Raw genomic sequence first — 14,905 nt, forward strand, 5'->3', positions numbered from 1 at the left:
TATTCCAATCCTAGTCCTCCATCGTCTCCTCTCCCCACCCCTTTTGACAGCTATAGGCCAAGCGATGTCATCCAAGTCACGAGAATTAACCTATGGGGCTTATTTAAAACAGAATTCCAGACCTCTTCCCAGAGATTCTGAGTCAAGAAAACTCAGGGAGAGGAAGGAATTTGCCTTTTTAAGCACCCTAAATGATTCTTAAGATCAGGTGACTTTGGAAAACACTGGCCTAGAGCATTAAATGAAACAGCGGGACAGGAATTGGTGGCACCATTTCTTGCATGCTGTACACCTGAGTTCCTTCCTCCAAGATGGAAAGACATACAGGCTTGGAATTAACCCGTAGGTTAATTCTTGTGACTTGGGAGACCCTCTCAGTCAGCCCCTTTGCTGGCCGCTTCCCAAGAAGGGGAAGTGAAAGCCTGGCTGCCAAGACCACCTTGTGGAGATCTGGGAGAAGTCTGGGGTTAGTTCCTGGGTATTGACTATCTAGTTGATGAGGGTGAAGGCCAGAGGCAGAGAGAATTGGGCCAGAGGGACTTAGGCAATAATGGAAGCCAAAGCAAAGAGAAACAGCTTGTAGGAATGGAGTTGTCCACAGCGGTGGTGAGGGGTGCAGGGGAGAAACTACAACCCTCTAGTACTTGGCCATTCAGGAGATGGGCCTTAGTTTCTTTTTCTTTTTTTTTAATAAAAAAGACGGAGATTTATAAATGTGTAAATATCCATGCATACTTTTACAATAATAGCTACTGGAAGAATGAGACTTAATAAAATGCCAATTTACACAAGATTCCCTTTCAATCCCATTGCTTCTTTCCTATAAGTTGTTAATACCAGGAGTCCTAAGAGAGCTGCTGTGGTCAATGCCACGTTCACCCCAGCCTCTTTTCTAAGTGTGTAGCTGATGATGAAAATGTGATGAATCTTCTACCTCAGCTTTGGTGCTTTTTCATTAATTCACTTCTGATAGTAAACTGTGGCAGGTCTTCTATTCAATGCCATTAGCTACTTCCACGACCTTGTCTAACAGTCTTTGTTGTAACTGCAATCCAGGAAGAGGTGGCTGGCCCAGACCATGGAGAGACACAGCAGCTGGTCCAGGCGGCCGACACCACGGGTGGGTCCCAGTGGTCCGACAGGTGGCTCGGGATGAGTTCCATGCAGGCCTTTCCTTGCTTCTTGCTGTGTGGCTGCCTTGCCACTCAACCAAGACCCCTCAGCCCGGCCTTAGTCTCCTGACTCTCAGCCTGCGGGGACCGGAAAGACCCACCTTGAACCAGCAGCTTTCTAGTACAGACTGAGGAAGCCGGTGGTCGAGGCCTCAGGCAGCTGGATGCTGGGTAAGCCCTCCTCCACCCCCAGTGTAGCAGCTAAATGAACTCCCTTTCATGGGGAAGGGCTTTGTTCACCTGGTTCCTGGGAGTGTCAAAATAGCACAAAAGTGCAAAACTCGTGGATTCTTGATACTGGATAAGATCAATGTCATCTGAATTAACAAAAGATGGTAGATAAGAACTCACTAGTTGTTAAACTCCAAGTACAGCTAATTATTTACTGTAGTATAGAGTCTATAGTACAAGTTGACCCTCTCAGGACTACAGAACCCTGGGCCTCCCACTCCTAATATTGTAGATCCAAGAATACAGAAACATCTAAGGGATGGCAGTGAAAATAAAACTGCTGTGGTAAACACAGCAGAAAGCCCTGATCAAATGAAAGAAAAATTCAAGAACTTTCTCAGAATTTCCTTTATGTTTATAAAGATCTTAAAATTAACAGACAGAGAAGGAAAATATTTTAGGCTAGAAAGATAATCCTCACATATCTCTGATCTGGTCAGCTGGTTCACTCTAGCAGAGCTTTACAAATTGCTGGTCATGACCCACTAGTGAATTGTGAGATCTTTCACAAAAAGGAAATGAGAGGGAAAAATACCAGAACATGTTGCATGTAGAAAGGATAATATTTCCTGGGATTTTTAAAAAAGTAATATTTGTAAGTATGACGTGTGATAGTTTACAATGTGAACTGCATTTATTGTGGCTCACAATGACAATAAAAAGCTTAAAATGGATTTCATAAAATAACTCCTACAGTTCTGTCCCAGGGCACACTTAAACATGTGATTCAAACATTGTTCTGCACATGAACTCACATGGCCATTCTGCATTTCAAGATAGTTAATGTTTTCAAGATTAAATACTAAGGACCAGACTCCACCTCAGCTTTAACTGCTTAATCATTTACTGAAACTAAAAACGTAATGGAGTGGAGGGATAGATGAAATAGGTGAAGAGGATCAGGGGGTACAGACTTCCAGGCATAAAACAAGTAAGTTATAGGGATGAAAAATACAGCATGCAGAAATAGTCATTCATAATGTAATAACTTGGTATAGTGACAGATAGCAACTCTTACCGTGGTGATGACCTCACAATGTATATCAATGTCACATCACTATGATGCACACCTGAAGCTATCATAACTATCATTTAAAAAACCCTCAACACAAAGCACCTTAATATTCCCATTAAAGTAATAAAATATAAATTATTTATCTGCACAGCTTTTAAAAATAAAGAACAAAAAATACAAAACAAAAAAGTTATTTAGAAAATGTGATATTCTACAAAGATTGTTGACTGCTATTTACTGGATTAGTCTTAAAGAATTCATTTTGGATTTTGTTTTTAATTTATTTGTCTCTAATAATTGTATTTCTTTTATATGTAAAATATATTTATATTTATTTATTTTTATGGAATTGAATTATTCCTTGGGATAGCATGGTGCAATTTGAAGTTATCTTTAAAATTGTGATAGGGACCATTAAAACCTCTATTTTCACTTCACTATGACTGTTACAGAAAACTGCAAATATACTGGTGATACAACGAAATAAGGTCACCGACAGCACTTAACTTGAATTTATGATCAAAGTATATCTCCTTGAAGACCTGCAAGGTCAAGTTTAGCAAATTCTAAAATATCATCCAACCTTTCAAAATTCTAGGTGACCTTTAAAAAAGTTCTGCCTTAGCTTTAAATTCCACCATGAGAATCTTCCCTCATCTTCTACTGCTCCTCATGTCATAAACCTTAGACAGCAATCATAGTTCCTTGGTACAAACAGATTGAAAAGTAAAGTAAAATAAGCTTTTTATTAAGTGTAATTCTGGAAATGATATTGATTTCATATATGTATTAAGCTAGGAAAGTATGAACATTAAAATAATTAAACTCACACTTTTAAAATAATTCACCTATTATGAAGAAAGGCACTTCTTCAGACCAACATTTCTACTTCCACAGTGCTCTTCTCATTTAGTCTACAGTTAATTACTAATGTTAACTAAAGCTATTGATCTGCTAATTGGTTGAACAACTCAACTTCTCTGATGTGAGTTATGGCTATCCACTGTCTTTGCTAGCAAGTGGTAAGATCCTTACAATGGTGGTTATAAAAACTGACATCTATAAAGGCCCATCTAAAAGTAAGTAGTTTATTTTCTTTTGTTTTCATATATTAAAATTATTCCATCTCCAGAATCTGCCTTTTAGCTATTTTACTAAACATAATGTCTGGCATATAATATGTGTCCTATCAGTAATTGTTGAACGAAAAAATTACTATTTCACTCAGAAAATGACTGGCAAAGAAAGGAATCATAACTCACGATCCCTCTTAATAGGCATACCTTGGAGATACTGCTGGTTCAGAGACTATAGCAATAAAGAGAATATTGCAGTGAGTCAAATGAATGTCTTGGTTCCCCATGGTGTGTAGAAGTTATATCTACACTATACTGTAGTCTATTAAATGTGCAATAGCATTATGTCTTAAAAAAGTACATACCCTAATTTAAAAACAGTTTATTGCTAAAAGGTACTAACCATCATCTGAGCTTTCCACAACTCAGTCTTCTTGCTGGTAGAAGGTCTTGCCTTGAGGCTGATGGCTGCTGACTGATCAGGATGGTGGTTGATGAGGGTTGGGGTGGCTGTAGCAATTACTTAAAATGAGACAACAGTGAAGTTAGCACATTGCTCTTCCTTTCATGAACAATTTCTCTGCTGCATGCAGTGCTGTTGATAACATTTCACCCACAGTAGAATGTCCTTCAGACTTGGAGTCAATCCTCTCAAACTCTGCCACCACTTTATTAACTAAGTTTGTGTAATATTTTAAATCTTGTTTTCATTTCAATAGTCTTCATAGATTCTTCACCAAGAATAGATTCCATCTCAAGAAAGCACTTTCTCTGCTCATCCATAACAAGCAACTCCTATCTGTTCAAGTTCTATCATGAGATTGCAGCAATTCAGTCATGTCTTCAGGCTCTACTTCTCATTTTAGTTCTCTTGCTCTTTCTACCACATCTAGTTACTGCTTCCACCGATGTCTTAAACACCTCAAAGTCATTCATGACGGTTGGAATCCACTTCTTCCAAACTCTTGTTAATATTGATATTTTGACATCTTCCCATGAATCACAAATGTTCTTAATGGCATCTAGAATGGTGAATCCTTTCCAGAAGGTTTTCAATTCAGTTTGACCAGATCCATCAGAGGAATCACTATCTGTGGCTGCTATTGCCTTATGAAATGTATTTTTTAAAGAATAAAACTTGGAAGTCAAAATGATTCTTTAACCCATGGGCTACAGAATGGTTGCTGTGTTAGCAGGCATGAAAATAACATTAATCTCATTGCCCATCTCCACCAAAGCTCTTGGGTAATCAGGCACATTGTCAGTGAGCAATTATGTTTTGAAAGGAAACTTTTTTTCTGAGCAATAGATCTCAACAGTGGACTTAAAATATTCAGTAAACCATGTTGTAAACAGATGTGCTGTCATCCAGTCTTTGTTGTTCCATTTATAAAGCACAGGCAGAGTAGAGTTATTCTAATTCTTAAGGGCCCAGGGATTTTTGGAATGATCAATGAGCACTGACTTCAACTTAAAAAGTCACCAGCTGAATCAGCCTCAGGAGCCATTCTGTCTTTTGGAGTTTTGAAGCCAGACACTGACTTTTCTCTAGCAATCAAAGTCCTAGATGGCATCGTCTTCCAATAGAAGGCTGTTTCATCTATGTTGAAAATCTGTTGTTCAATGTAGCCACCTTCACGGAGTGTCTTGGCTAGGTCTTCTGGATAACTTGCTGAGGCTTCTCCTTTGCCTTTGCTTCTTCACCTTGCACTTATGTTATGGAGAAGGCTTGTTAAACTTTCAGTAACCAACTTCTACTAGTTTCTAGCTTTTCTTCTGTAGCTCCCTTCACCTTCACAGGATTGAACAGTTAGGGCCTTGCTCCAGAGCAGGCTTTGGCTTAAGGCAATGTTGTGGCTGGTTTGATCTTCCACCCAACACACTAACTTTCTCCATATTAGCAATATGGCTGTTTTGCTTTGTTATCATTCATGTGTTTGCCGGAGTAACAGTTTTAACACTGTCAAGAATTTTCCTTCACATTCACAACAAGGCTAACTGGGGCAAGTGACCTAGCTTTAGGGGTGTCTCAGCTTTCAGCATGCTTCCTCCCTAAGCTTAGTCCTTTCTAGCTTTTATTTAAAGTGAGGCATGTGCAACTCTTCCTTTTGCTTAGACACTTAAAGGACACTGGGGGGTGGGGGGTTATTAACTGGCCTAATTTCAATACTGTTGTGTCTTGGAGAATAGGGAGGCCTGTGGAGAGGAAGAATGATGGGGCAATGGCTGGTAGGTCGAGCAGCCAGAACATGCACATGTTTATCAATTAAGTTGGCCATCTTCTATGGGTGTGGCTCATGACACCCTAAAAAAATTACAATAGTAACATCAAAGATCACTCATAACAGATCAATGTAACAAATATAATGGAGAAGTTTGAAATGTCATGAGAATTACCAAAATATGACACAGAGACACAATGCTGTTGGAAACATAGTGCCAAGGACTTGCAGGGTTGCATAAACCTTCAATTTGTTAAAAACAAAAAAAAACAGCAATTGTTTAGTGCAATAAAACAGGGTATGCCTGTATTTACCACATTGTATGGGCATGTGGTCCAGCTCCATAAAGGCAGGAAAAGCCAAGGCTGAAGATGGAGGAAGGGACCAGCGAGGCAGGTTCTTGAAACCGCTGTTAAGGAGTTTGACTGACATCTGTAATGGAGAGCTACAAAGGGACACACGAAGCAAGGAGGTACAAAGCATGGTTGGAATTTTGGTGGCCACTCTTGGTCTTGTGTGGAGAACGGAGAGGATGGATGGATAAGGTTGAGACATCGGTCAAGAAGCTATTGAGATCTAAGTAAGAGGAGAAGGTGGTCCAAACCAGGATAATAGCAGAAGAGACGGAGAGAATAGATCGAATAGATGTTAGGAAGGCCGAACTGAAAGAAGTGGTGATTGGGAGGGAAGCAGGAGGTCAGTCAAGGATGAGGCCCAAGTTTCTGGCAGGGACACGAAGGAGAATAGTCATGCCATCACAGCATAAGATTTACCAAGAAGGAAGCCAGTTCAACTTTGGATGTAGACTTGAGAGTCTTCTTATAGAAGATTCTAGAAAAAGTATGCCAGTGACTATTTTAATTATAGGCCTGAAGCTCCAGACAAAACTGGAATTGAAATGTATCATTTTTACTTTAATCTACATCAGTGTTTTGTTTTCTTTAAATTATTAAAAACTGGAGGTAAAAGGTTGAATACAGCTAAGACCAAAGGCTTATTTTTCCCATGTTCTGAATTTGGTATATTATTGCTTCTTAGAAAGCCAATTATCAGGAAGAGGTATATACATTTTCTTCTGATATTTAATACTCTGTTAATACTATTTTCAGTGCTAGTTATTTAATGGATTAGGAAGAAAATCTTCGTTTACTTTCTTCTCCGAGTAAAGTACATTTAGAAGACTGCTCCTATTTGTTCTTGCATAAAAGAATGGTATTTTTAAAATACTCCAGCATTGTAGCAGTAAATCCTAAACATGAAGTCTCCCTTTTCATATTTGTGAAAGTAGGACATTTAAGGGGACATTTGGTGAGGCTGCTTATAGTAGTAGCTGAGAGGGTGGATTCCTGAGTCAGACTCTAGGCCCCCATATGATAAGTTATTTCATCTCTTTGGCCTCAGTTGTTTCATCTGTAAAATAGGAGTGATAATAATACCTAACTCTCAAATTCATGAAGATGTTATAAAAAAGCACTTAAGAGCAGTACCTGGAATATTGTGCGTACTCATAGTCAATACATATTATTAGTAAATAATTCTGTTAAGCATATTTTCTTTCTCCTAAACTCAACATGACCACTTTTTAAAAATCTTGGAATTAGATCAGATTTTCCAACCCAAAATAGGATTTCATTTATTTAACATCTAATACTAGCTTTCTCTGAGAACTCTTAGAGGGAATCTGTAAGTCATTATATAGAGTGGACTCTTAGAAAAATAATTTCCAGACGGCTAGGGGTTAGGGGGAGAGCAGCAAGGATTAATATCTGAAGTTTTCTGAGTAACAGTCTTATAGTTCAAACAGTCATGTCCCCATCAAAAAATATGTAGAAGTAAGAAGGTTTAAAAAATGAAGTGTAAATTCAATTTAAACACAGTGATTTATCCCCATTTCCATAAAATGAAAGCTGGTTAATCGGGACAAACACATTTTCCTAAAGGGATCTAAATAGGGCCAGTGAAGCAGTGATATGCACGTACAGTAAGCAACCCCACCAAGATGAAAGACATCTCTCCTTATCACCAGAGACCTTTCTGCTCCCAGAAAGATTAGTTATGAGTATGATTGAAATGAAAAACTTACCAAATCAGGAGCATGATACGTGCTTTTGAATTGACAGTTAACACTCTTGAAAGCAATGGTTTAACAATGGTTATAAATGATGTATTGCTTAAAGTAAAACATACTATACTCAGTTACAAATTACATCCACTCCGTATTAAGTTGAATGCATACCGTACTTTAATAAATCAAGACAGTTCAGGTGTTTTTCTGGAGTAGTTTCAAACAGTTAGCATATAACCCGTATATAACAATATTGCTGTTTCTAGTCATTTTATAATTAAGGGTCCAAAATATGTTCACAAAATAACACTGTCCATAAATGCCAACCGGTGTTTGATTTGTATTTCTGCAAAAACACTCTACCCTGGTTATACACACTAACCTGCATCACTAAAAATAACCAAAAATGATAATTCACAGAGTCTCACCTCCACATAGAAGTTCTAATTGGCTTAGAAACCTGCAGGTCAAGTTCTCAACCTTTGAAAATGAGCAAAAAATGTTCCAGAGCAGTCACTGTAGCCATAGATTTGGACTTTGTATATATAGCTTTACATTGGTGACCTACACGAGGTCATGCATATCGCAGTAAGCTAAGTCTCATAATAAATTGCAAAAGGAATTGATTTTTATAATTCCAGTAGCACAGACTTAAAAAACGGAATGCTAAAACATACTCCCACATCTGAATTTCACTAAGAGGTCATTGCCATGCTTACAGGTTTGAGGCAGGAATCTACATATCGATGTGATTAATCAGAGTGCACTACGGTGAAGCTGACTCCCATGCCATAGGATTATTTTCACCCGTCCCCCAAAGAATCATTTGCTTTTGAAGTGATAGGCTTTTAAGGCACATTTGAACAAAAACCCATCATATACCCCACCTTAAAATGGAAGCTCTACCTGGTTACAGTAATACATATACCTGTGTGTGATTTACTAGATAGGCAAGTGTCTGTCTTGAGGATCAAGTCGCATTAGAAAAGCAATTCTTTGCTTATTCAACAAGAACTACTGTGTAAAAAAATCACAGAATTAAGTTTATAAGAACGACCCATATGCACCAGGCCTGTTGGCAAAGACCCAGCAGGGAGTATATAGGTCCAAAGTTAAGGAAAAGACTTCCCTGGAGCCCTGGGTTCCTAACCCATCCAGGTTTCCCAGTAGGAGTCATGGAGTTAGGGCACCTTAGTGATTTTTTACAAATTTCCTCCTAAAATGCAGACCCTTGGGGGGGAGGGGCTCAAATCAGTTCCCATCTTAAATTGCAGTTACCAGTCAAACAGGACTTGGGGAAGGAAGAAGAGGACAGAAAAGAATCCCCAAATACAAGTAGGGTAATTTCAAGGACAGGTTGCTGTAGGAAATTGATACATTTTTGCTAGGACCAGCTTTTACTGTCCCTATGAGGCTCTGGTAAAAAAACAAGAAAACAAAAAACCTCCCAAGCATGCTTTAGGACACTGAGTCTTGGGCTGGACATTGGTTCTAGCTACTTGGAATGGTTTAGGGTGGGGGTAGACTCAAGAGTCTCCTAACTTCCCCATAGTCAAGTAAACATGCCAAGGAAGAATTTCCTAGAAACAAATATGTAGCAAACTGTAGTGCCTCTGCTGGCCATTCTCTTTCTACTGATATTTAGGGGTTTTCAGGACAGATGTTTCACTGTGCAGAGCGTGCTACCAGTAAGCTGAACTCTGGTTCAGTCACAAGGTGGGAACGGGCAGAGTCCACTAGGCACACTGCAGCAGATGAGGCTCAGGGGTGACAGCTGTGCCCATCAGCATTAATCACTGTGCTAGAGAGATCTAGACATTCCCCATGGTTACAGAGCAGTAAAAAAACAAAAACAAAAAACTGGTTCTAAGTACTTTAAATGTTGCAGTTACAGGCCCATTTAACATGGGCCAAACATATGTAACTGCACAGGTTTTTAAATCTGCAGTTGCCAGCCGCATTTGGGAAAACATGTGGCTCTGATGTTACTTGGGTGTGGGTAGCAGTTACAGAAAAGCTTCCAGAAACCCCACAGTTCTCAATTCTGTCCAGTGATCGGCACCACTTTGGAAATGTGGTCCCAGAGGTTCTGAAGAACTGTAATGCGGCAAAAGGAAATGACCCCTCTGTATAAGTAGGCAGAAATGTGTTGAGGTAAAGAGCTATGTCAATGGCACTAACATTACTCCACGAAACTCCTGTTTACACCAGTTATTACCAGACGACAGCTCTTACTGCTCCTAGAGCTTGCTGCCCACCCCCATCTGTTCCAGCTCTAATGAAAAATGATTTTTCCTCAACAATTGGTAGCAAAGATTCTCAGATTTATAAAAAGTCATTGCCCACTCACTGCCTTTTGATTAATTTCTGATTGCCATATACACATGGACTACAGTATGCATGTCCTTGACTCCACATACAGAAAAAAGCTTAGAAAAGTTGTTTTATCAAAGATCAGTTCAGTGAAACATGAAAAAGTGCAAAATATATACAGTTCCTGGCAGTTCTTACACAGGATTTTTCTGACTGCAGACCATAAAAGTTTACGTTTGTGTAATGCAATTACAGTGGATTTCACTTCATTGTTAAAATACAAGTGTTTGCTTCAAAGTGCTTACTTTATTTAAAAAAGACTAAGAGGGTTGCAGGAATTTTTTTCTTTTTTACAACAAATATGTCATGTGTCCCAATCTCCTCCTCCTTTTCCTTTAGTGCAACACAGCACAGCAGCCTCAGTGAAAGGTCTGATTTCAACAGACGGTCCTGACACCTTACTACAACAGCACTCTTGGGGTCCCATTGGGGGGGGCTCCTTTCTTCTGCAGCCGATTCTGAACCTTTCGTGATTTCACCACTTTCATTCTCACCTCGAAAACTTCATGGATGGCCTTCCGGAAGCAATGAAAATTATAGTCAATAAGCCCTGGAGAAGAAAACAAAGATATTTAGAAATGGCACAGAAATCATCTCCATCTTTTCATGGCTGCCGTGACCAGGATGAACAAGTAGTGGGAGGCAGAGGAACAGCCTTAACCGTAAGTCCGCAGAGTCCCCTAAAAGGTCTGCAGCTGGGCTTCAGGCATTGCAGGCAGAGTCTTATGAATGTATATTTTTTCCTCAGCAAATGTTCCAGAGTATATACCACACTTTCAAAGACGTCTACTACTGAAAAGATCTGAAGAACCAGCTGAACTGTCACATTGTTCTAAAACCTGTCAGGATGAGAGATTTCTTACAATAAAGCGGTATCTTCAGTGAAATTATTTTCCCTTCAAAGGATTATTAAATTGACACTAAAAAGGAGAGGCAGACCCTGACTTGGAGAGTGGCTGATCTCAAAGCTATGGTGCCAATCGATCAACTGCATATCTATTATATTTAAACCATTGTCAAAAGCCCAGGGGAAAGCAAAGTCCCTGACTGTAGAGTGGTCACAAGTCACCTCAGGTCAGCTCCAAGCTCAGGAATTCAACAACCAAGGACACTCTCAGTTTTTCAATATTAAGTAAATTTTAAATGGAGAAATGGCAGAGGAGAATCTTATGTTTCCAGAAATATAGAGTGGTACAAAATATAGTGGTACAAAAATAGAATCAGAGCTGCCGTCCAAAGTCTGGAGCGCATTTTTCATCATCACCACTAATTTGTACAAGTGCTGAGAGCAACATTACGCTTACACCACTTAGGATAAGGCAGTTGGTTCTATTTAACACCCTTTAAACTTATTAAAATAACTTGCCCAAAGATTACTTCTATCCACTCAGGTGATTAGAGTTCCAACCAACAAAAAAAGAACTGGGATTCCCCGCAATGAGTGAAATTCCCCAAAGCAGTTGTGTAGCTGAGGCAAGGGCACTGTAGGAAACGGTCACCGGGCTTCCAGAAGCAGGAGGCCCTGCGTGGCGCCCTCTGCTGCTTCCGCAGAGGTAGTACCCACTGTGCAGTAAGACCAGGAGACATTTTCTCAAGGAAAGACAATTAAGGCAATAGGGGGAGAGAAACAGGAAATACACAAGCTGGGGTATGGATACATCTTCTCTGTCTGAAGCTTCCTTGGCCCCACAGAACTTCCCTGACCGCACACGGACAGGTACCAGGGCTCTGAGGGTGCCCCTCAGACAGTGGCACGTGGGAGCTGGCGAGGTATGCCACAGTCTTGCATACTCACTGGGCCGAACCTGAGTTTGTGATTCCCCCACTGGGACTGAGCATTAAGTGCTCATCAATGACACATGGATGGCCTCTCTACCTGTATTTTCCCACTTTCTCACTTGTTTCTTGGGATCATCTTTAAAATAAAGCATGTGATTTAAAAAAGAAAGAAAGAAAGAAAGAAGGAGCAAAGAAATTATTTATTTTAGTAGGAATGTGGATACGAGATGTGAGAACACCTCAAAATTCTCTGCCTGTATGTGCAGCCAACTGTCTTAGGAAGAAAGCCCAGCCAAAGGGCTTTGGCTCAATAAGAACTTGGGAAATTTCAGACATCTTACTCGATTGTTCCTAACAAATCTTCACTAATTCATCTTTGCACAATTAAAATGTAACGGTAATCTTGCTGTATCTGGATTTTAAAGAGCAAAATTCACAACTGAGGTCTTTAAAAGATATAAGAATTCATATAAAGTGTTTGTTGTTTATTTTAACCCATTCATTAAAAGCAGTTAAAAATACAGGAACACAGACATGAACAGAACGTTGTCTTCATCACCACGCACATCTGTGGCCCCACAATTCTTCAATGGGTCAGTGGTTATCAACCCCAGCTGCGTATCAAGAACATCCAGGGAACTTTTGAAAAACTAAACCCCAGGTCCTCCTCCTAGGAATTCTATTCTAATGGTTTTCAGGAGGGCCTAGATGTTGTATTTTTTAACCACCTCCCTTCCCAAAGTGCCTCCAGCATGTGGCCAAGGCTGAAAACCCCACATCTGCTTCCCATTGTCTCCTTTCTGCAAAAGCAGTGACAGAGATCAGTACTGAACACTCAGATGGAGCCCACCAGGAGGAAAAGCTAATCAACACGCACCCACAGGACGCGACACCACTTGACGTTACAGCAACAAAACCTAGCCAACTACCCCCAAGCATTGATAAGCACTAAGTTCTCTTTAAAGACAACTACCTGATAGGGGAACCAGCTCATCCTATCTGCTCGGGACATTCTAAGTTTCAGCACTGAAGGTCTCCTATCCCAGAACACCCTCTGTCCCAGGCAAATGGAGACACTTAGTCTCCCTAAAAAGCACACAAGCTTAACATAATGGGGTTAAACTCTGTCTACCTCTTTATTTACATTTCTTAGTTGTAACATTAAAACGAATACCTAGGTTTCTGGTTAGTTTAATAAATTCTACAAAATCTGCCTGTCCTCAGAGATGATCCCACTTAGAAGGTTTAGCAATAACTTACCAAAGATCCACATGATAAATTTCCACTTAAATTTACTTCCACAACCACAGATGGATGTTAAAATTAATGGGCAAAAGTCTGAAGAGAAACAAGAATTGCAAAGTTTGAAGTACTTATTAACTACAAATGAAAGACGGAACTTTCCAGTGGGAAAATCCTGGCACACAGCACCTTAACTAAATGAAGGTCAGCATCACCAATAAGCTATCTATATCATGAACCACTTGATAGGATACACTGAGGACACATCATTTCCATGTGGTATTCTTGCCAAAGTGCACAATTTCATTCCAACTGGGTGAAAACATCAGGCGAATCCAATTTGAAGGGCAATATATAGAGTAATTGATCAGTACTCTTCAAATGTGTCTAGGTCATGAAAGATGAAGAACTGCCACAGACTTGAGACTCGGAAAAATAACAACTACATCAATTTGGGATTCTGTATCAGAAAGGGTATTTTTGGAAAAACTGGTGAAATTTGAAAAAACTGGTGAAATTTGAATAAGGTCTGTAGTTTCATTACTAGTACTATACCAATGTTGATTCCCTGGTTTTGGCAGCTTTAAATAAAGATGTCCACATTTGGAGTAACTGGATGAGGAGTATATGTAAGTTACATACTATTTTTGCAACTTTTCTGTTAAGTCTCAAATTAGTTCAAAATAAAGAAGTTGTCAAGGTTGATCCTAATGTAGCCTATGTACCCTAAATTTTAGGGCCTGTCTATCCTAGATGGTTTTGGGGCTGTAGTCATACTATTTGTATTACTCTTTCTTTCACTTCCAAAATCAACTTGAAATATTAATAACCAAATACAAATTCTGGAATATCTTTAACCATGGGAATGTATGTATAATGGTTTGAAACACAATATATGCGACTGGTTCTATACAGGGAGAAGCCCAGGAATCTTTACCCCTAACTGCCATGCACGGGTGGTGCGACCTTGAGAGAAAGTCATTTCTATTTCCTGGCTCTGAGGTAAAATCACCTGTAACAGAGTGAGTGAGACAAGCTGTGGTCCTGTGTCTTAAAAAATTCCATGAATCTTTTATATAATCTGTTCTATCTTTCAGGAAGATGAAAATAGGGAGTCCAAAGGTTAATACCACTTTGTTAAAAGTTTTGAGGGCCCCTTGGCAATTTGGATTGGTAATAAGGGCAACACAAAAGTCAATTTGGTTGTTCATAGTCTATAAATACGGGAAGGATCCACAATTTCATTAAGAAGCAAGGAAATACAGATCTAAAGGATATGCCAGTTTTCAGTTATCAATTTTTTTAATGCTAATACCCAGTCACGATAAGAATACAGCAAAAATGGACACATCCATATTCTCTTAGTAACATAAACCCTGAAGACTGTCTGAAGGACATTTTGGTAATATGCATTAGAGGCCACCAAAACATGCCTACCCTTTGATCTAAATAATTCCATTTGCTGTGTACCTCTTCACAAATATTTAATGCAAAGGTCATCATAGATTATTCTCACATCAAAGCCTAGAAACAATATAAATCACTAACACTAAAAAATGAACAATTATTAAAATATGACAAAAAGATTTAGTGAACTGGAAAGATGTCTCCAAATTTAAGTGAAGGTTATAAAGTAGTATTTATCATACAATTCCATATATAGACATAGATATAAATGAAAAGTTATACAGAAAATGTTGAGTGATTATCAAAGAAATTTATCAATAATT

At 39.1% G+C, this 14,905-nt stretch overlaps 1 protein-coding gene across 1 annotated transcript in view; it reads right to left on the reverse strand.

Moving 5' to 3' along the window:
* Positions 1–7,935: 7,935 nt before the first annotated feature.
* The window catches only part of RRAGD (Ras related GTP binding D), a 36,951-nt gene continuing 29,981 nt past the window's right edge, over positions 7,936–14,905 (reverse strand). The window contains exon 7 of the mRNA XM_036882561.2: positions 7,936–10,704. Within this exon, the coding sequence (XP_036738456.1) occupies positions 10,556–10,704 (149 nt within the window). The 3' untranslated portion in view covers positions 7,936–10,555. The remainder of the gene's footprint in view (positions 10,705–14,905) is intronic.

This window comes from Manis pentadactyla, chromosome 12 (assembly GCF_030020395.1).
Source record: "Manis pentadactyla isolate mManPen7 chromosome 12, mManPen7.hap1, whole genome shotgun sequence".
NCBI classification, from domain to species: Eukaryota; Metazoa; Chordata; class Mammalia; order Pholidota; family Manidae; genus Manis; species Manis pentadactyla.